At 32.8% G+C, this 22441-nt stretch overlaps 3 protein-coding genes across 8 annotated transcripts; 2 read left to right on the top strand and 1 right to left on the bottom strand.

The window, feature by feature from the left end:
* Positions 1 to 3814: 3814 nt before the first annotated feature.
* LOC108332061 (stromal cell-derived factor 2-like protein) lies at positions 3815 to 7405 on the top strand. The gene is made up of 6 exons (XM_017567166.2): positions 3815 to 4233; positions 4371 to 4517; positions 4852 to 4992; positions 6419 to 6468; positions 6548 to 6677; positions 7041 to 7405. The coding sequence occupies exons 1-6, from the start codon at positions 4117 to 4119 to the stop codon at positions 7122 to 7124; spliced, it is 669 nt and encodes a 222-aa protein (XP_017422655.1). The 5' UTR covers positions 3815 to 4116; the 3' UTR covers positions 7125 to 7405.
* A 4819-nt stretch (positions 7406 to 12224) lies between these two features.
* On the bottom strand, positions 12225 to 14649 carry LOC108318856 (U-box domain-containing protein 4). The gene is made up of 3 exons (XM_052877053.1): positions 14436 to 14649; positions 13728 to 14286; positions 12225 to 13635 (listed from the first exon to the last, which is right to left on the bottom strand). Exons 2-3 carry the CDS (start codon positions 14273 to 14275, stop codon positions 12690 to 12692), a joined length of 1494 nt encoding a protein of 497 aa, XP_052733013.1. The 5' UTR covers positions 14276 to 14286; positions 14436 to 14649; the 3' UTR covers positions 12225 to 12689.
* A 3382-nt stretch (positions 14650 to 18031) lies between these two features.
* Positions 18032 to 22058, top strand: LOC108330097 (pentatricopeptide repeat-containing protein At4g39952, mitochondrial). Of its 6 annotated transcripts, none has more exons than XM_052877037.1 (5): positions 18032 to 20648; positions 20847 to 20938; positions 21281 to 21396; positions 21476 to 21669; positions 21761 to 22057. In XM_052877037.1, exon 1 carries the CDS (start codon positions 18082 to 18084, stop codon positions 20326 to 20328), a length of 2247 nt encoding a protein of 748 aa, XP_052732997.1. In that variant the 5' UTR covers positions 18032 to 18081; the 3' UTR covers positions 20329 to 20648; positions 20847 to 20938; positions 21281 to 21396; positions 21476 to 21669; positions 21761 to 22057. The 6 variants fall into 6 exon arrangements, with proteins under 6 accessions (XP_052732997.1, XP_052732996.1, XP_052732999.1 ...); XM_052877036.1 differs by having other exon boundaries at positions 21476 to 21673; XM_052877039.1 differs by having other exon boundaries at positions 21286 to 21396; positions 21476 to 22058.
* The last annotated feature ends 383 nt before the right edge of the window (positions 22059 to 22441 follow it).

Genomic DNA, 22441 nt, shown 5'->3' with positions numbered 1-22441 from the left:
CTTTTTTTTTTTTCGTGAATATGTTGTATCTTGTGAGTCTTTTTTTTAAAATGAATGAATTGTTTTGTTTATTTGTAAATTTTGAATTTAATTTTTATGAAACACAACTATTTATTAAAATTATGTTAAGTGGTGTTATTTTCAACAATGTTAAACATTCAGTTATCTGAAATAATTTAATATTTTATATATATATATATATATATATATATATATATATATATATATTTATTGTTAAAATGTGTTTACTTCACAATATATTTAAGAGTGAATATTTATTCAATTTAACTTTTTAATTTAAAATACCTTTGAACATTTAGAAAAAAGCACACAACACGGGACAAAATTATAATATCTAATTTAGACAAAATTCTTTCAAACCAATATTCTTGTTATGCTTAAAACTTGTACAGAGTATATATTAAATAAGTATTATTTTGTTATAATTCAATTGTCTTTGGTGTTAATGAGTTTAGGGTTGATGATAAATATACATGAAGTAATTAATTTAATGACATATATAACAAGTATAATAAAATATTTTTTGTTGAGTATATATTTTAAACTTTTATTGTGTAAAGAGTTTCTCATTTTCTCGATGATAGTCACTTGGGTTAAACTTAAATTTTAGAGTTTTATTAATAATTTTGTTTAAATTTTATTTTATTAATTTTGGGTCTAGTAATATTTAGTTTGATTTAATAGAGATAAAATAAAGATAGATAATTATGATTTTTTGTTTATCTAGGTACAATATTATTTTATACATATTAAGCAGATTTTATTTTTAAGATAATTGATATTTTATTTTCAGATTTTATTTCTACTTTAGTAGACTCAGTTTTAAAAAAAATATTTGAGTGTGTGTATCGTGAGATTTTCTTAACAACCTTTAATCTAGGCTAGTGTTAGAAAACTTGTTTCCTCCTTGGTCAGAGAAGTGTTGTTCTTTGGAGTCCGATGTTGACTTTTAGCCACTAACATCACTTGGAGAAATGAGCTTTGTGATTTGGCGATCTTCGTTCTCTCCGTTTAAAAAAAAAAGGAAACTCACAATGAGATATTTTGTTTTAGAATAAGAGGTTTTGGTGTTCGTCACTCATACTGACGATGTTGACTCCTTAGCCCGAGAACAAAAAATGACATGTCCATGGCCTAAGTGATTCAACTTTTGATTTTGAGCTTGCAAGTGTTGATGTTGAGTTTGAAACTCCTAACAATCTTGTGTGCGTAATTTATCTACACGAGCTTTCAGTTATCGTTCGAAATATTGTTGTATCCCTGTGATGGTTATTTGGAGGTTTTCCTCATTTTTGCTTATGGCACCTTGTCATGGATTTTGATGGTGTTAATTGTATGTTGATCCATACTTGACACGTAGGAGTTAAAAGTTTGGGTTTGGCTACGCCTCAATACCATCCACTTGTGATAAGGGGAGAGGATGTTACTATTTTGCGTGGATCTCATACTCAAACCCTAATACTTACTAGGGTGTTTTGGACATGACAATAATAATATTTTTTTGTAGACTACCAAGGTAAATGTTCTTACAAAATTTGGTTGAGTAGTCACTGAGGTGGATTTACCTTATTGCTAACATTAACCGGCCATTAAATAACCACAAGTGTAAGATCGAGAATTTATACAATTATAAGTATAAATGAACCACTGAAATATTGTTTATTAATAAATTATTTTTACAAGTGGGTTAATTAGCCAGAGGTTGTATTGGGGTGTACGAGTTCTACATGGCATGAAATAGTATTTTTTACATTAAAAATGAAAATAGGTGTAAAATATGAAATACGAATAACTTAAAAGGGTATTAATTAGTAATATTATTACTCGATTGAGTTTGTTCTAGTGGTAGTGGGTGGTGTGCATGTTGTGTGTGATCTAGAGAACCAATATTTAAACCTTGCTGAAGCTAAGATGTCTCATTTTAGTTCTATCTGCTTTCATTTAGTTTTTTTTAAATTATTTTTTTAAGTCAAAGAATCGTGAGAGAGAGGAATAAAAACCCATTATGCTTCAACCTTCGACACACATAAATGGTATTTATTGTGTACTTTTGTATTTTGTGATTATGGTTTCCAGATACAATTATTATATGTGTGTTTAGGATAGTGAATACATATCATATAATTTTACACTTTTGTATTGAATATTATTATTTAATAATGTTTTGATTTGGGTTGTTATAGCATGCATTAGTTGCGAGTTACGTGGGACGAGTTGAAGCGGATTAGTGGGTTTAAAAACTCAGTTTGTCTTACACTTTGTCCCGCACTGTTATTATTGTTTACTTTTTAGATTAAACATGCTCGTAGTGCATAAACTTAAACGAAAAATTAAATTTTGTCATTGTCCAAAACTTTAATATAATTTGACTCTTAAACTTTAAAATTAAACGATAAATCTCTCAGACCAACTATGTGAGTTTTTCTTAATGTCCAACCATAATTTGAGATTGATGTTTGAACACTTTATACCATTTGACACCAAATTCAAATGTGAATCTTGAATATTTTTTAACATGTAAAATAATAATAATATTATTCGATTAAAACAACTATATTAATTAATTTATTAATTTTGAAGATAAAAATATATCAATTTTTAAAATATAAACAAAAATGAATTTTTACATTAAAGTTTATAAATTGAAAACATATTTAACTTTCATTTTTATTTTTGAAAGTTTTTATATTTAGATATCAAATATCACATCAAAATACAAAGACATTTAATTTTTTATAATATATAAATATTTTAAACTCTCGACATAATAAATTTTTTATTGAAAATGTTAAAATTTACAAGGTCTAAAAAACTAGGTATACAATTTTTTATCTTTTACGGAAAAACATGTAAACAATGATGATATATAATATAAGATCATGACCACAGTGGAAGATAGTAGTAAAAAAAACTTAATTATATATAAATATTTTGAGCAGCCTGTATTATAATTTTTTATCACGAACTAAATTAAAAGTAAGATACATGTGAAATATTTTTCAATTAGTTACTTTTTATTTTAACAGATTTTATACTTTTTAACACGAAGTAGATTAAAAGTACGAGATATGTGAAAGTCTTTAAAATATTATTATTTTTTTGATAAAAAACTGTAAAAACTAACTCAACAATGTCTGTAAAATTTCAACTGACTTGGGTTTTATATTAAATAAAAACATAACATAAATAAACCGTGACTAAACTATACCGTTTAAATCATCATAAATTTTAACAACTTTAATGACATGTCTTGTTCAATGATAATGATAGATAATGAAAATGATAATTCTATACACAGTGAGATTTAAGTTTGTTTATTCATGGTAACTATACTTAATAAGATTTAATATCAGAAATCTTTTAATATGGAAGCCATATTTCTTTTAAAGTATTATTCAACATTATTATTTGGGGAACAATGTAATTATTGAACTACAAAAATATGTTTTAAACATTTTACATTCCATTTTTTTAGATGTACAAAGTGCAAAAGTGTAAAAAATAAAAATTCCAAATATAATCTGAGACATATACTATTCTTTAAAAACTCGTAACAACAACAACTACAGAAAAAGAAAAAGGAGGTAACTTAAGAAAAAATAGGTGCGAAAAGCAACAAAAGCATAAAACAAGAAACAGCCCAACATACTACCTGAGCGTATCGGGGTAGAGAATTTGAACCAGTAGTAGGCTTCCACGTCATGCAAAAAGCCACGTGTTAAATTTATATTGGGCAAGAGATCGTAGAGCAACGTGTCTCCGAGACTCCAGCGTGGAACAAAGTAAACTAGCGTGTCGTTCCCGGTCCGCGTTGGGGACCTTGCAGAGGCCATTTACAAAGCAAAGCAAATTTGGTTCATTTGGCAGGGACGTGAATGCTCTCTTCCCCTCTCTTTCGATCTGGATAGTAAATCGGGTCGAACCGTGGCTTCCTCAGGGTCGCAGAACCTCTCTCGAAGAAAGGCTTCTTCTTCGTCACCGTCTCAGCAACAAACTTCCGGGTCGACCCGGATCGTTTACCGGGAGTCGCGGAGCACCTCGGAATCTGATTTCCCGATCTGGGCGCAGAACTGGTTTATCGCATTGCTCTTCGTCATGGCTCTCGGATTCTTTGCCCTCGCTCTCTTCCTCTTCATCACTCTCGACTCTGACGTTGTTCCTTCTTCCGCTGCCTCTGCCTCTGCCTCCGCTGCTTCCTCCGAAGGCGTCGAGGTTTCACTTTCTCTTTTCCTTTTCCGTTTCGTCGCTGGCGATATCTAATGTTTTATTTTCCGATGCAAATTTTCAATAAGTAACAATAAATGTTGATTAATAAATACTTTCTCGCTGATTGATCTTTAATTGTGCAGGTTCAGATTACATATGGCACGGTGCTGAAGCTTATGCACGAGAAGACCAAATTTCGGTTGCATTCTCATGACGTGCCCTACGGTTCTGGCAGTGGACAACAATCGGTTACTGGTTTCCCTAATGTTGACGATTCCAATAGTTACTGGGTAGCTTTCTTATTCATATGGTTTTTCTTACATGGATTGTGATTTGTAAGAAAATAAAAAAACAAGGTTATGTTTTTGTAACGACTTGAGTGCCACGATTGCTGCATTACCTTGGAGATTTGAGTTTAGTTCTGACTTTTAATATTTAGGTTAGGAATTATCCTAAATGTGACTTTAGCAAGTAACCATTACAGTGGTAAACAGTTTTTTTTTTTGTATTATAATTTATGATTAGATGACAGTGTAGATCCGTGTTTTATAATTATTTTTTTTTAAATTTGCTCTGTAGCCTTTGGTTTTTGTATTCACTTTAGATATATGCGTTGTCTTGTAGATTGTTAGACCTCAGCCAGGAACTAATGCTAAACAAGGTGATTCCATTAAGAGTGGTACCATCATTAGATTGCAGCACATGAGAACAAGGAAGTGGCTGCACAGCCATTTACATGCGTCCCCGATATCAGGCAATCTCGAGGTAAGTGCATCTTCCTCTAGTTGTTGCCTACCAGCATATGTTTTATGATTTGTTGATGATTGCTGTAACTATGTTAATGTTGTAATGTAAGCAACATTTGCTATTTTTATATGTATGATTGATTACAAAGACTTGCTACGAGTATCTAACGTGGCAACTCCTTTTGCACTTGTGTGTAGTGTTTTAGTTAGGTCTTAGATAGGAGTTTTCTTCTCCAAATATTGTTTTATATCCGCTTGAACTCGCTATGTAATACGCCCTCGTCTACACAAAAGGCTTTCAATGACCACTTTGGGATATTTAAGGATTTTTCTGTGTTACAATTTACACATTTACTGTTAATGTACACAGTCAATGGCCTCCTTGTCCTCCCCCATCACTATTTGTAAATCAAACTCCAATATATTAGAAATAATCCTCTCACTAAATCAAACCTGAATTTTTCATGTTTTTTTCCCAAAATCAATTGCTATAGTCCCTGGATCTTTATGATCACGTCTACACTATGTATCTTCCTAGCGCATTCCTTTTCATTTTTAATTTTAATTTTATTTTCCCCATAGCTTTCAGTGTGCCCATCTCTTTTCATTTTAATGTTCATCTTTTATTCGAGAAGTCTCATCTGCGGTGCATTCATTTTTAATATTCTTGGAGCTGTCCAACTTTATTTCCGAACATGCATGAATAACACGGCTAGAATCTGGTTAAATAGTTATTTGAATATGTCTGCGCTTGAGGAACTAATGTTAGGCCGATTTATTGTGAAAGACACTGTTGGATTTTATGTATCTTTTGCCCCATAATAAATCTATCATTTCTTCTATTCTCTCTAATTTGATACCTTGTATTTAGTACCATTCGAATGATTCACATAACATAAAGAACGATTGTGTGTAAAGATTCTCTTCACATTTCCGCTTTAATTCATTTTGATTTCGGTCTCAACTGGTATAATATCTCTCCAAATTTGTCTTTTGTATTGAGCTACCAAAGTTAAATTAAAATGACTTACTATAACTCCCTGATGTAACTGTTATTTCCTTTTGCAAAATAAAAAACTGATATTAGTTATCCCAAATTGTTCAATTAATCTACCCATTTATGTAGTTGACCCTATCTACAGGGATAAGTTCTGGTACTATAAATCTACACACATGCAATTAACTACTACTATAAACTATCTCATTGTACCTCTGTGTCTCCTTCTATAGACTAATGCAAGAAATGTTGACACTAAAATTCTTGAACCACCAGACATAATTTTATAGAACGTTTTTGGAAACATCTATTTTATTATCCTCTTTTACCTTACCTACTTTGCATTCAAATTAACTTCTGATGAAAGTTAAGATTTTGATTCAAATATAGCCTATTTTGGACTCTGTCTGTTATGGAATATCCGACTTTAACTTCGAATTGAAAACAGGTGAGTTGTTTTGGGGCAGAAAATGAATCTGACACTGGGGACTATTGGAGGTGAGTCCTTTTTTTCCTCAATGGATATTTAGATCTCAATATTCTGGAAGGTGCTTTATATAGGTTTCGTTGTCTTTAGGCTATTAATAGAGGGAAGTGGGAAGACTTGGAAGCAGGATCAGAAGATTCGCCTTCAGCATATTGACACCGGAGGCTATCTACATAGTCACGATAAGAAATACAGCCGCATTGCTGGGGGACAGCAGGAGGTGAGAAATCTCCCGGAACATGAAAATCTTATATTCTTCTTTCAACAATATTTTAGATAGAACTACAGATGTGCCAACTATATTTTTAGATGCTCACTGCTTTCAGCATGTTTTTCATTTGGATACTTAGTTTCATATTTTAATTTTCCTTGCATCAACAAAATCAGTAAAAGTGTTTTTGTAGATGACTTTAGCACTTAGCTACAGTTTTCAGGTTTGCTTTGTCTTTAGACAGTACAGTGGGTAATGGATGGTGATGGTTCTTCGTAAATGTGATCAAATTTCATAGTGATCCCATTTTCTTTTATAAGTAACTACTTGGAATTATACTAACATTTTTGTGATTTATCACACTCTTATCAGGTTTGTGGTGTTCGTGAAAAGCGTGCTGACAATGTGTGGTTGGCGGCCGAAGGTGTCTACCTTCCTGTCACTGAAAGCAAATGAGTTGATTGGATTGGTATGAACACCTTTATGTACACGGCTGGCACTGATTCTGAAGTCTGATAGCATATGCAGAGATATACGGGAGTATTTAGGATGAGATAACGGTAGTAATATTTTTCATAGGTACACTTTACTATGTAGAAAGTCATGCCCCTTTCTCCTCTCAAGAACCACTTGATGTGTTCGACGTATTGTTAAGCAGTATGCTAATTGGTAATTTTCTGTTAGGACTATGAAGGACAAAGTGTGGCAATGAATCTATTTTTCAATCAGACTATTAATTATACGGATAATAAGGACCCTTATCGATGCGTTTTCCTTTTGGATAATGTTAAGAAAGATCCAAATGCAAGAAATACAATGTTTGAATTATTAATGAAGGCACACTTTCCTGAAAACAAAAGAAAAAGGTTCGATTGTAATTTTGACCTGTGTAAGATCATGTGCAATTTTGGATCCTCTCGATTCTTTTGAGCCGTTTTGTTAACAAGAGGTGCAATCGGCCAAAAAAACACTCAATTAAAGGAATGATTAGCTGAAAAATCAGTTAGCAACAATGATATGGAACTCGGGATTGTTTAGAGTTAAAGTATTTTAATATAAATAAATTTGACTGTTCTGTTAATTTTCCCCATCTGAACTCTTCAATTTTATTCTTGTGCAAATATTTAGAAGTTTATGATAGATTTGACATATAAACTGGTTTTAAATTTATAAATTAACACGTGAAAATGGGAAAAATGATTATTTTATTGTGATAGGATATATTTTTTTGTTGGTGAGTTCTAGGTTTACGAAGATTTAAATTAATTTATTAGTTTAATCTGTATAAATTCCACACTGCGATAAAACTGTAGAAAAATTAGTAAAACACTTTTTTTTCACTCATTGACATTAAAATGAAGAAGTAAAACAATCTCAGTTTCGATTATATATTTAATGACATTTTCTTATAACTTAATAATTTAAATAATTTCAAATTAAAAAATATGTTTAAATATTGTTTTAAATATTAAGTTTTATAATAACTATTTTAGAAGACATTTTTAATGCCAAAAATCTCCCTTCCCTAGTTTTATTTGGCTAAGAGTAGAGATGATAATTGATAATGGGTCATTCTTTTTCAGTCTTGTCTAATAATTTGTTTTGTCAGCTGTCCAGTTACCCACAGAGAAAAAAATATTCATGTTTTTTTTATGAGTATCCACATATATATATATATATATATATATATATATATATATATATATATATATATATATAGATATATATAATCTTTCAAATATAAAATTAAATAAAAATAAAATTTTTTAAGTATAATTCAAATCAAATTATTCATTAAAATATTAATACAGTGCAAAAATATTAAAATAAAACTTACTAATAATTATTATATAACAAAAATATAAGCTGGTAATAAATATATCCATCAAAAATATTTATTTAGGATATGTTACGGATTGTGTGGATAAGGATTTTTGTAGAAGAAAATCTTAATAAAGTGCCAAAGGAAGAGTATCCGATGGTCTTTCAGTCTTTAGGAAAAAAAAAGTTTGGGTTCGGCCATCGTGCATCTGTCTTGTAGAAAAGAAATTCAATTTCTAGTCTGTCCAAAATAGATATAAAAACCAAAAACATGTGATTCATACCTCTTCACTTCAGACGTTTTAAGAAAAACTAATGCCTCATATAACAAAAATAAGATGTAAATCAAACAATTATATATTAACTATTTTTTTTTTTACTTTGCAAAATAAAATACATTTTATAATATGAAAATGTATAGTTTCATGAAAAGGATGCAAAGACGTTGTGTATGGATGCATGAAGAGTCTATATCTTATACACAGTGTTTGTTTTTTTGCTAGCTCTGCATGACTACTACACATTAATGAACACTATAAAACCATGTGAAACAATGTTTCAGCAGTATTATTGCATCACCTTTCATTTTCTTACAATTTTCTTACAACTTTAATTGTGCTCTCATTTGCTTCTACAATATCGATGTTTCATTATTATTATTTTTCCCCAAACAAAGGTGAAAACAGCTCATATAGAAGTGTACAATCATGGTTATCCATTTCCAGTATAAAAGCAATTAAAGAAAGTTCCACTACACAAGTTGTGCATTATATATGATAAAGTAATGCATGTGCATGTGGTCACGTACTATGTAGGAAGTACAAACGGAACTCCATAGGGTAATACTTTTTATACCTTTTGTTATTACTTTTCAATCCACATGCATACAGTAACATTAACACAAAATAATGAACATATTTTTAATAAGAGTAATGATACTATAAAACGTTTTTACATTCGTTTGACACATGTTACAAAGGTAAAATGGTAAAAAAAAATGTAAATTTTTGTATTGTTTCAAGAAAATAGAAAATAAAAAGTAAGGGTAGTGTCAAATGAATATAAAATATTTAGATGTGTCAAAGAATCTTTACTCTTTTAATAATACGTGTGATCATGAATAAGAGGGAAGGAGAGAAGCTAGATATATGAAGGTGGAAGATATGAAGTAAGATGTAATATATTTTAACATGATTTTGAATTCATATATTAGAAGCTTAAGGCTTGGCTGTGGAATGGTTTATCAATATTGTATTCATTCTCTCTTACACTTTGTTCACTTAAATGAATTTGGAAGAGAGTGATTGAATGAATTTGAGAGGATTTGAAAGTAAATTTTTTGTTGTTTATTTTTTTTAATATGTCACATCAATCAAATCCTACATTTATTCTCCCAAACTTTACTTCCAAAAATTCACTCAAATAAACAACAATAAAAATTTACCTTCAAATCCTCTCAAATCTATTCAATCACTCTCCTTCCAGGTCCATTCAAGTAAACAAAGCCTTAATGTATATTTAATGAGCAATATTATCATTAAGATATTTAAATTATTATCAAAGAAATACATTTATATCAAATAAACTGAAACTAGATAATAGAAAATGTTTATATTAAAATAATTTCTAAACAGATTTTTTTTATGCAGTACACTCTCCTACATCTTTATTACCACAATTACGTGAATATGTATTTTGTTTTCACCGCTACCCAAAAATATAAACATGAATATTTAAAACTATGGGAATATGAATATAATAACTACGTATTAGATCTCTTAATTAATTAATAGACCAATTTAGATCCAAATTATGGTTCAATTATTTAGTTTCCAGACATCTATTATGTGATAAAGTGTTAACTCGGTCTACAAATACTAAAATGAGGTTCAATCAATCAACCTACACAATTCTTGCTCCTACTTAATCTTATGCAAAAATATATGGTTGGCTTTTAACGGATAAGAAGTAAGGCAAATACACTAAGAATAATAATTATTTATTTTTTGGATTGAATTTAGGCATTCGTATTTACAGGTCATTCTCTTCCGTTTGATAAGTAACATCCACTTCTCATATAAATGTTATTCGAAATCAAATTAACAGCAACACAATTCTCGACAGTACATTGACTAATTTAGATATATATATTTAGTTTCCAACTATGTAAGATACAAAGTAGCCACTAAATATTATAATTTGATTAAAGGTAATAAAAAATATATTATAGTTTGATAAAAGTATGGTTCGATATTAATATTGAATTTGTATCTGAAATCAACTTACTAAAAAAATGGTTTTATTACTTTTACAAATTTAAATCAAAATTTTATTTAAAAAAAATGGAAATATTTTTCATATTTAAGAATTTAATTGATCACTTATCCAATTATTTTATTTAAAAACAGTTAATTATATATAGATTGATTTTATTGTTAGAGACTAATTAAACTTAAACTCAAGATTTAAAATATCAGAATTGTATTGTTATGAAATCACTGCTAGGATGTTTTTGGACAAGGAGATAGATTTGAGGGAGTGAATTTGAGAGGAAAAAAATGTAAAGTTGAGATTGTTTAGATTAAGAGAAAAATGGTATGATTTGAGTAAATTTAAATAATATTTTTTGAAAATTTGTATATAATGTGATAAATACGATATATTAAAAAATTGTTATATTAGATAATATTGGATATTTACTAAATTATCTTTGAGATTGTGTTATGAATTTAAAAGTAATTAGTGAAAAATTATGTTGAAATAAAATATAATTTTTTATTTAAAATTGAAAAAGGTTATTATTAAAATAATAAAATTAAAGTTATAATATTATTATTGTTATTAGTCACTGCATGGAGCTGGCGTAAGAAAAAACTGAAAAAAAAAACAATGCAGGAAATTCTTAAATTCATAGGAACATGTACCTAAATGCACCAATACGAGTTAGCTTCCTCTTCAGATTTTTGCGGGTGATAAAAAGGCAAGGTAAATCGCATTTCCGTACTCACGATTCACCTCATCTATCAAACACTTCCAAAATCTAAGTTTTTAAAACTTGAATTAAACCCAAATACAGAGTACTATGCAATTAGGTGATATAAAACATTTGAGTGTACTCTTGTACGAATTTATTAGCCATTAGTTAGTAATAGAAATTCGTGGTCACATCATTGTGTGGGATGCAAATTCTAGTCTTTCTTGCAATCCAACTAGAAAACACTGCAGCTCAAATAATAGAAGCATGCTTTTGGAACCTCGGGCTCAGAGCAGGCTAAAAGTTGAAGAAAGTCAATGTAAATGGGCCCTTTGTGTGATCAAAAGGTTGATGTACTTAATTTTTATATTGAAATTACATTGACAAAAGACGTTTTCACTGAAATTCAACGGAATTTAAGCACTGGATAGAAGTAAACATAGCATTATTTCATATGACTCTGGACCCCACAACAAATACCAAGTAAGGTAACAGGTAGTACTGCGTAGCACCGAGAAAATGCATCAGGTCATCTTTCAGATCAAACAAATCCCATCTAGCATTTATTTACAGTGAACCATGTCATGTGACAGTAACGGATTCTGTCATTTATGAATTTTTTATCCGACAAAATTTATGGCTTTGACAGCAAAAATCTTAGTGCAAATGTTTAACAAATGGGGTTCGTCTCTGTGCTAATCCAGGGATTCTTGAAACTCAACATGTGAAATTTGCGAACCAAGGGAGATAAGATTCTCAAATAGAAAATGGCAGTGAACAGTCCCTTTAGCTATGTTGTAGACGAAAATGACAGACACGTACACCCCACCCAATTTATTAACTACAATTACAACAAAAACAAATAGCCTGAGCAAGTGGAAGACAAAAGTGTGTTATGATCAGAAAGGGACTATTTGAAAGCAGAGGAGCTGGTATAGAGTTTGCATTCTTAAAGCAAACCTGAGATTTTCCATTTTTTCTGTCATGCCACTGATGGGGAGGCACCAACAAACTACACCAAAACCAGCAAATCTAAACCTCAAATTCAAATAGCTCACGCCAAAGAAACATAATGTGTCCTTAGCAGATACCAAAAAACGATAGAACCAAAAGCTACACAAAGTGGAAATTGATACTATTATAATGACTAATCTACTATTTTATAAGTGCTAGGAAATAGCTACAAGACTAAAAACACCACGAAACTACAGTGTGAAATCGTTTATTCAAAATGGGAGGCTCTTGGAAGTGGAACTCGAAGTGAGTGAAGCAATTTGGGCAGATGGAACGAAATCCTGACGCAAGTTGGCCCTCTTCACGATTTTGATCATGTTATTCTGCAGACTTAGCTGCACCAACTGTTTCACTGCTTTCTTTTCCTCACTCATCATCATTCCATCTTCCTCCTCCACCAAGGACCCTCTTCCTCCTGCACCACCCTCGGAGGAAGAAGAGCCACCACAAATAGGAGCAGAGACACCCAAATTCAAGTTTGCAGCGTAGCTCCCTGAAACCTGTTTCCCCTTGTCCACCCTCAAACACTCCAATATTCTGGAGGCTCTCTTCTGAGCTAACGTGGTTCCGACAAGCGTCAACTCAAGCAGCGACGACACAATCCCTGCCTCGATCATGGCCCTCCTGTCCCCGTAAGCTTTGTGTGCCATAATCATCAGCACATACGACGCCTTCTCTTGGCACTCTGGCGAGTCCGTCCAACTCAACACATCCACCAGAATCGGAATCGCATCGCTCACACCACCGATCGCTTTTCTTCCCTCCGGAGTCGACACTAAATTGCTCAGAATCGCCAGACTCCTCTCGCTCACTTCCATGTCCCCTATCGCGCTCACTAAAAACCAAGCCAAATCAGTCTCCAGAATAACCGAAATGTTGCTCTGACATATTGACAGATTGTACAAAGCGCGCAGAGCATCTTGCTTCACTTGCGATTGGGATTGTGATACGGTTTTACTAGCCTCTAAATTTTTTAGGGTGCTAACAAGGAAAGGTATTGCACCGGAGGAACCAACTATCGGTTTATTCGAATCCAAAGCACTCAATCCAAGGAAATTCGCAACAATCGCTTCGGCCACCGACGAATTTGAATCACTCGATTCAATTAGTTTCAGCATCTTGTGTACAGTGCCGATTTTCACTACAGTCGCTTTGTTTCTGAAATAATTAAATTAACATCAAATTTCAGATATATGAAATATTTGGGTAAACACCACGGTGGATTTTGAATGAAAATGCAAATTACGCACGCATCGTTGCCGATTCCGAGATTGAGCAAAGCATAGAGCGAAGCGATTTGCGAATGAGCGTCTTCCGAATCGAGCATTCCGACGAGAGGAGGAATTGCTCCGAGCATTGCGAGATTCGCTCTCGCTTCGGCATCTTCCTTCGCCAGCGACCTCACTCTCTCCGCCGCGATTCTCCGCATCGAGAGGTCTTCTTCGCGCAACTCCTTCACCACTCGCTTCAGCTCCGCCAATGCCTCCTCCTTCCTCTCCACCTCCGCATCCGTTTTCGTCTCCGCCGCGTTCAGCAGATCCGACAGCTTCTCCGACCTCTTCTCCGACCTCTCCTCCTTCTCTGCATGACTAGCCACCGAACTAAAGTCACCAACGCTTCCTTCGCCGCCGCCACGCTGGCGATAGCGGTAGCGGTAGCGGGAGGTGCCGCCGCAGCTGACGGCATCGAAGATCAAGCGGCGGAGCACGCGGAAGTGGCCGCCAGCAGTGGCATTTTTCTCAGTGTGTCGGTGGTCGAGAGCGATGGATCCAACGCTATTCCGGTGACAGTTTGCCATTCTCCGGCGACCTACATTGGAGAGAGAGAGAGATAGCGAAAAAGAAGAGTGAAGAATCCCTGAATTTTTTAATACATAGAAAGAATTTACTTTAGGCTTTTGTTTGTCTGTTTCTCTTATTTTCAGTGTGGCGGTGAGTGAGTAAGCAAGAGCATAGTACCTTTTGGTGCACGTTGTTGTGTCCTTTGACTGTTTTTATAGTTGTGAACTGTGACGATGCTGAAGGGAGCGCCAAAACTAGACAGTGTGGTTAGAGAATGCTTTTCAACGTTGTGTTGCCGTGTTTCAAAAATGAAACCAACTTACCACTCTTTTCATTTTCGCATTCATGGAATCATTTCAGACAAAGAAACTACAAAATCGGAGACCCATACCCCCTTATATTTCTCTTCACCTTCTTTGCGTTTTGTCTTTTCTATAAATTATTTCTTCTCAAATAATTACTCCCATTTCTTACAATAATAGCTTTTTTCATGTAACAAAATATTGTTAAGGAAAGTTGCTCCAGATATCTTCAATTTTGAACAACTCGTGAAGCAACTTTCTCATCTTTTTCTTGCCTCTTTTATTTTTTAAGTTAAATTCATATATAAAAAAAACAATGAAATTAGGACTGGGACATGTTTGGTTCATTTCTAGTATGAGTTATTCCCACAGTACCATGCATATATTGTTATGGTAAAAGAATGTGTTTGATTAAGCATAGAGTGTGAGAGTGTGAGAGTGGGGATTTGGTGTTACTGGTTGCCAGCTATAACTGAATTTGATTGAAGGAATAAACGGTGTTAGGTTAGGTATGTGAGAGTTCAGTATAAAATACAGGAAAATGTCTCAAAATCCAAACCCACATGTCACTATTAAAAATACCTACACATTTTTTTCTGTTCGAAATCTGTGCATGGACCTCACTCTATTGTATAATATATCATATATAAATATTTGCATTACACCAATCTTTTTATATTCAAAATTTTCAACCCAAGTAATCTGTCGCTAAATTGATCTCGGATATCATATTTAGCCTAATTAATTTTTAGTATTTGATACAGTTTTTTTTATAATAGTAAATGGTTGAGATTGATTGGAATAAAAGTATAGGTTGAAAAAGTGGAGTTATACATGTTACTCTTAATTATACCTAATAATTTCATAATTGAGATTTAATATAGTTTAAATACCTTTTTTTATCTATAATATATCTTTTTAAAAAATAAAAAAGTCAAGTCACAAATAATAAACAAAACATCCATACATATTTAGATTTGAAGAAGAATGAAACAAATAAATGAGTGATTTGTGAAAAATAAAAGAAGGAAAAATTCACGTCTAAAAGAATAAGTTCACTGTTCTTTCTACAATAGTTCAAATCATGTAATATCAGAATTCACTCATTAAATATACATCAATGTGAAATAAACAGTATACCAATCAGGCAAATACTGATAATAAAAAATATTGGATAAATCCTAAGACTATATATAGTATTATTAAGAAGCATTTAATCACAATAATTCAAAAGCTGAAGAGAATGAGTGACAGAGACTAGTGGGTAACATTATTTATATTTTTCTTAACTATAACTTTTTACTCTCAACAGATGGAAAGTAATATAAAAAAGTTATTTTGAACAAATAAAATAATTAGCTTATCTTCTATATATATTTTTATTTGTTTTCTTCTGATTTACCAATAATTATTTTCTTAACTTGTCCTGTGTTTTCGACATCAAAGAATAAGGAGTTTTCAATTTGTTATTTAATATTGCACCAGAAAATTAATGTATAATGATAACTGGAGATTTTCTACCATTAATTGTCCTTATAAAAAGAGAAAAGTTAACCTGCTAATATATACCTTGTATGGAATATTCAGCAACTACTAATACAGATCCGTATATGAATTGTATAAATAGACCACATGTGTATCTATCATTCAACCAATGCAATATGAATCAAGATAGAATTTTAATTTTTTTTCCACCTAATTGTTATGGTCTATAATATGTTAGTTATTTTATCACCATTAACGTGTCTATTCCAATTCATACTCAATTTGTTACGTTAACCAACTCATCCCAATAAATAATATCTCTATATTATATATAAAGCAAAATTTATTTTTATTTTGTTTACATTTATAAAAATATTTACAAAAATAAATAAAAATTATATACAATAAAATTACTATGTTATTTTAATTTTATAATAATATTTATTATTATTATGAAAATTATGTGAACACAAGTATAAATTACATAATGTTTTTTCTATTTTAGTAATATTTAAATATTATTCAAAGTTAACCAACTAATCACATAGTATTAAAATGAACCAATCCGAATCATATAGATTAAACTAAAATCGAGTTAACCTAAATAAAAAATTTTGTAACTGACACACCATGTTTGGTAGATTGATTCATTTAAGGATTTTTTTTCTAATTTATTTTATATATTTAAAACAATACAATTAAAATAATTACTCGACCAATTATTTTTCATAATAGTAGAGTCAAAATATTCACTTATTTCACTAAATATGACTATAAATACATAAATTGATAATTAGGGTAAGTTTATATAATTTGACAAATAAATAAATTAAACATTCAAATTATTTAAATATTATTGAACAACATTTTATTATTTTAAAATATATTTTTTTGACATAATTAGAATTAATAAATAATTATAATAAAAAATTATAAAAAAATTAAATAAGAATAATAAAAAAATATTATTTATAAACTATTGGTCAACTCACTCTCAACTTGTCTTAAACTCATTTAATACACAAGTTAATAGAGACGGAATCAATTTAACTCACATTAAAAATGATTTTTTTTTTCAACTTAATCCTATATCTAGATTAACCTAGGTTTTAACTCAATTAGACATCTCTAACCAATTATATTTAAACTTTTCCCTAGCTTTCTTAATGTCTTGTTCTTGATTTGTACAAGTAACCCAAGTCAACTTTATGACTTAAAGATACAAGGATTCATTTTTATTTGGATAAATTACAAAAGTCCAACTTCACTCTACTAAGGTTATAAGAGTTGTTGTAAACTCTTAAATATTTTTTTACCTCAACTACTTAGTTAATATAAGAGGATTAATCTAAATTCTTAAATCAGCCTATTATTATCTTTAACTCAAATTATAACTCTGTTTTTAATAATAAGATACCTGCAACCAGAATCCGATCATTAGCTAATATTTGCTAATCAACCTATTTGCTCTCTGTAAAATCAAATAAATAGACTACTATAACCAAATATATTAATTATATGCTCCTATATAACCAAAAAAAAAAAATCTTAATCAACACTCATAATACACTCGATATCATATGAGACATATCACATTGACTAATAGATTCTGCAATTATTCCACAAACAAATATTTAATTTATGTGGAGATGGGACAAATGCTGGAATCGTCAAGTGTTTTTGTTTGTCCCTATGTTATCTTCAATAGTCTCCCTACAACAAGCACTTAATCTTTGAAGCTGATTCTCATCATTTTAATTGCATTATTGGTTTCGCTTGAATTTTCTGAAATTACAATTGTTGTGATATTATATCTACTGGAGTATCAGTATAAAATAATGAAAATATGTCTGTAAAACGGTAAATCTAGTTTGTTACAATCCCCATTTTGTGGATTCCGACAAGAAAAAAATTACAGCCACCTGATACAAGGATGTTCGTTGTTTTTCTATGAACCCGATTGAAGTTTGTATTGATAATGGTTGAGTGCGTGATGCTTTAAGAGAGAGAGAGGAACGTTGATACGCACGTTGAACATGTATGATGCAGGGGAACTCATCTTGCTCGCCAAGCACGTCAAAACCGTAGAATCCCTCCGCCGCTTCCACGCGCTCACGGTGACGTGCGGCCACTCAACCAACCTCTTCATTGCTGCAAAGCTCATCTCTCTCTACGACTCTCTCCAAAACGAACACGTTTCGTGTTCCACTCTCTTCCACTCTCTTCCCTCCAAAGACACCTTCGTCTACAACTCCTTCCTCAAATCCCTCTTCTCCCGTTCCCTCTTCCCCCACGCTCTCACCCTCTTCTCACACATGACACGCGTCTCCAACCTCTCTCCCAACCACTTCACTCTCCCCATCGTTGTCTCCGCCGCTGCGCACCTCTCGCTCCTCCCCCACGGCGCCTCGCTCCATGCCCTCGCCTTCAAAACCGGCCTCTTTCATTCTTCCTCCGCCTCTTTCGTGTCGTTTTACTCGCGCTGTGGTGAGATGGACCTTGCATGCAAGGTGTTTGATGAAATTCCTGTTCAGGATGTGGCTGCTTGGACTGCACTTATCATCGGCCACGTGCAGAATGGGGAGCCGGAGAAGGGTTTGAAGTGTCTACGTGACATGCATGAGGTTGGTGAGGATACTCAAAAGCCCAACGTTAGAACGTGGGAGGGCGGGTTTCTTGCGTGTGGAAATCTGGGAGCTGTGAGAGAAGGCGCTTGCTTGCATGGGGTGGTTATCAAACACGGGGTTGCTTCTTTTCTACAATCTTCCGTTTTGGCTATGTACTCCAAATGTGGGGTCCCTCGAGAAGCGTACCGAGCATTTTTTGAGACGACTCACAAAGATCTTTTGTCTTGGACATCTATCATCGGAGTTTGTGCGAGGTTTGGGATGATGGAGGAGTGTGTGAAGTTGTATAGAGAAATGCAGGAAAACGAAATACGTCCGGACGGGATTGTTATTGGTTGCATGCTTTCGGTGTTTGGTAATTCCATGCATGTGTCTCAAGGGAAAGCGTTTCATGGAGTGATTATAAGGAGACAGTACGTCGATGCCGAGGAAGTTAATGATTTGTTGTTGTTTATGTACTGTAAGTTTGGAATGTTGAGTTTGGCAGAGAGGATTTTCCCAATGTGTCGCGGGAGCGTAGAGTGCTGGAACTTTATGGTTTTTGGGTATGATAGAATGGGGGAGAGCGTGAAGTGTGTTGAGCTCTTCAGGGAAATGCAATGTGTAGGTATTCGTTCTGATTCAATTGGGATAGTTTCAGCTATTGCCTTGTGTGCTCAGTTGAGAGCAGTTAATTTGGGAAGGTCAATTCATTGCAACGTGATAAAGGGTTTTCTGGATGCTCACATCGCGGTCACCAACTCGCTCATAGAGATGTATGGAAAATGTGGTAGGATGATCTATGCATCGAGAATATTTAACAGGTCTCAGATGGATGTTGTGTCGTGGAACACTTTGATTTCGTCTCATGTTCACATCAAGCAGCATAAAGAGGCTGTAGATTTATTTGATAAAATGGTTAGAGAAGGACAGCAGCCCAATACAGCCACACTTACGGTAGTACTTTCAGCATGTTCTCACCTAGCATCTCTAGAGAAAGGAGAAAGAGTTCACCGCTACATACAAGAAAGTAGTTTTAGAGTCAATTTACCTCTTGGCACAGCACTGGTTGATATGTATGCTAAATGTGGTCAGTTGCAAAAGTCAAGAATGGTATTTGACTCTATGATGGAGAAGGATGGAATTTGCTGGAATGCAATGATTTCAGGTTATGGAATGAATGGATATGCAGAATCTGCTTTGGAGATATTCCGGCTTATGGAGGAATCAAAAGTTATGCCCAACGAAATTACCTTCCTCTGTCTTCTCTCAGCATGTGCCCATGCAGGACTTGCTGAAGAAGGGAAGTACGTGTTCGCGAGAATGCTGAGTTATTCTTTAAATCCCAATTTAAAGCACTACACTTGTATGGTGGATCTTTTGGGAAGGTCAGGTAATCTGCAGGAAGCAAAAGCTATGGTCCTATCTATGCCTATGTCGCCAGACAGCGGTGTCTGGGGAGCTTTGTTAGGTCATTGTAAAACTTACAATCAAGTAGAGATGGGAATAAGTATTGCAACTTATGCTATTAACTCTGAACCAGAAAATGACGGCTACTATATATTGTTGGCCAATTTGTATAGCTCCATTGGGAGGTGGGAAGAAGCAGAAAATGTGAGAAGGGCAATGAAAGAGAGGTGTTCAACGGGAAAGAAAGCTGCTTGGAGTGTGCTCTGAGATGAAACTTCTCTTCCCTCGAAAATTAAGAAAATGTTAAAGAAAACCATTGGAAGTTTACCAAGGGCCAACGTGCTTAATCTTCTCAAGTTTGCTTATTTTATAAGCCATTCATGAGCTTTGTCGTTGAGCGATTGAGCTAAGGAAGCTGACATATTATTGTCGTACAATACTTTCCGCATTGTATTTGAAACTACACAAAAATAACCCTCTTGATGGAGGCTTTAATTCTGTATATCAGAGGACTTCGTGCCTGAGCTAGCAGTGAGTGAGGCACGTGAGGTTTGGCGGGAGGGAAAGAAGATCCAGTTTCCATACAGGTGGTATTTGATTCGACAATGCACTGTTCGATTCCTTTGAATTTTTATGCTTTATTAATTTCATACCTATGCTATTATCCAAAAGTGGGTGTTTCGTTTTTTATTGATTTGTTAAGATATTAATAATTTTTAGAACGAAGTTTTTTCTGGAGCTTCCTCGTGTTGTGCCTAAAAGTTCCAATGGAAATTGTTTTTCAGGACATTAGACGTGTTTCTGAAACCCGATGACCATTTTTTTTCACTTACTTGCTCAGATAGTTAAAAACGTGGCAGAAGCATTGCTGATTGGGGTATCCTTTTACTTTTTCCGTTCGCTATGGTTTCCGATAAAGAATTATAAATAACAGGGATAATGTGTTTTGTTTTCTGTTTGTACGTTGTCCATAGTCATAATAGAACTGTGTTGAAATGTTTGACAAGGTTATTTCTCTCTTCTTTCTTTGTTTGTCGTCTTTATTTTATGATGATATTATTGTCTTGAAGGTATTGATTTTGACGCAGTATTCATAAAAATTGCGTTTAATGCATGTTTTACTTATGTATCCATTACATTTTAGTCATTCTTTTTAGGCATTGATTAAAGAATGGTTTCTTGCATTTGCTGATTGTTGATAAACTTCATTGTTGTCTAGAATAGCAATGTGGTCAGCACTCCTATTCTTGTACACAAGTTTGATCTTTCATCTCCATCAGCCTGAGCAGAAAAAGGGTGTTTAAGAACCTTTCTTCATAAATCTTCCATCTTCAAGTTAGTGCGTCATTCTGCCTTAATTTCTTTTATTGTCTCAATATATTCTTTTATTGTCTCCTCAATCTTTCATTTGCAGGTAAGTCTCACCACACAACATAAGAATTTGAACAAGAGAACAAGAACACAACAATTCCACAGGAAAAGAAGGTTTGAGCGATTATTTTGGTTTCAGTAGAGAATGTCATAGTGGGTGGACGTGGAGTCAAAATGTAGAATAACCTTTGGAGGCCAGGAGGCTAGGGTTTGCAAGAGAAGCGTGTGTCGTGATGGGTGGGTATGTGAGTTTATTAGGTCAGAAAAAAAGTTAATTTTTTTTACCTAAATTAAAAACATTTTTAACCAAGGGTATTTTCTTGAAAAGTTGGAGATGCAGGGAGCACTTTTGGATGTGCAGGGAGAAACACCCCAAAATACCACCATCGAAGTCCAACGTGCCTTGTAAGAATAGAAATTATGTAATTGTCACCGCTGAAGAAGCCGTCTTAAACACATAATAATAATTTACTCTAAATAAATATTCTTAATGAGTATGGTTGATTATACATCCTACAACGACAAAGGCATGTAAAAAATATGGATCATATGCAAAGCTAATGATGAAAAAACAAATTTATAATAAATAAAGATGAATAATCTATTTCACTCGTCATCAAGAAGTTTCGAACAAAATAAAAAAAATTGCAAAATAACATTAATACTTCATATTTCGTTTATAATTTTTAACAATTTTTCTCTTTTCATTATATGCATATAATACACGAAATATTTACTAACTCTTTAACAACTATTTTTCGCACTTTCTAATACTACTAGCTGTTATTTTAACTTATTTCAAATTATCTGTTATTTCATCTTAATTTACCATTATTTCTTAATATCATCAATAAGTGAAGAAAAGGACAAAATAACAATACGACCAAATATAACTATAGGCTTATAAATTGAACATATTTAGTGACTTTAGTTGTACCAAACTTCAAATGAGAGTTGTTTTTATATTAGGAGTATCTCCAAAAGCATCAATAGACCAAAAGTATAATTG

This window comes from Vigna angularis, chromosome 4, assembly GCF_016808095.1.
Source record: "Vigna angularis cultivar LongXiaoDou No.4 chromosome 4, ASM1680809v1, whole genome shotgun sequence".
NCBI classification, from domain to species: domain Eukaryota; kingdom Viridiplantae; phylum Streptophyta; class Magnoliopsida; order Fabales; family Fabaceae; genus Vigna; species Vigna angularis.
The sequence above is the reverse complement of the archived record's forward strand: the minus strand, read 5'-3'. Positions and strand labels throughout refer to the sequence as shown.

What these genes read in the sequence shown, in the direction of transcription:
- LOC108332061 (XM_017567166.2), top strand. Translation starts at nt 4,117, where the DNA reads ATGGCTCTCGGATTCTTTGCCCTCGCTCTCTTCCTCTTCATCACTCTC. An exon ending in CTTCCTCCGAAGGCGTCGAG is followed by an intron (nt 4,234 to 4,370) that starts GTTTCACTTTCT and finishes TTAATTGTGCAG; the next exon opens with GTTCAGATTACATATGGCAC. An exon ending in GACACTGGGGACTATTGGAG is followed by an intron (nt 6,469 to 6,547) that starts GTGAGTCCTTTT and finishes CGTTGTCTTTAG; the next exon opens with GCTATTAATAGAGGGAAGTG.
- LOC108318856 (XM_052877053.1), bottom strand. Translation starts at nt 14,275, where the DNA reads ATGGCAAACTGTCACCGGAATAGCGTTGGATCCATCGCTCTCGACCAC. An exon ending in CTCGGAATCGGCAACGATGC is followed by an intron (nt 13,636 to 13,727) that starts GTGCGTAATTTG and finishes TAATTATTTCAG; the next exon opens with AAACAAAGCGACTGTAGTGA.
- LOC108330097 (XM_052877041.1), top strand. Translation starts at nt 18,082, where the DNA reads ATGTATGATGCAGGGGAACTCATCTTGCTCGCCAAGCACGTCAAAACC.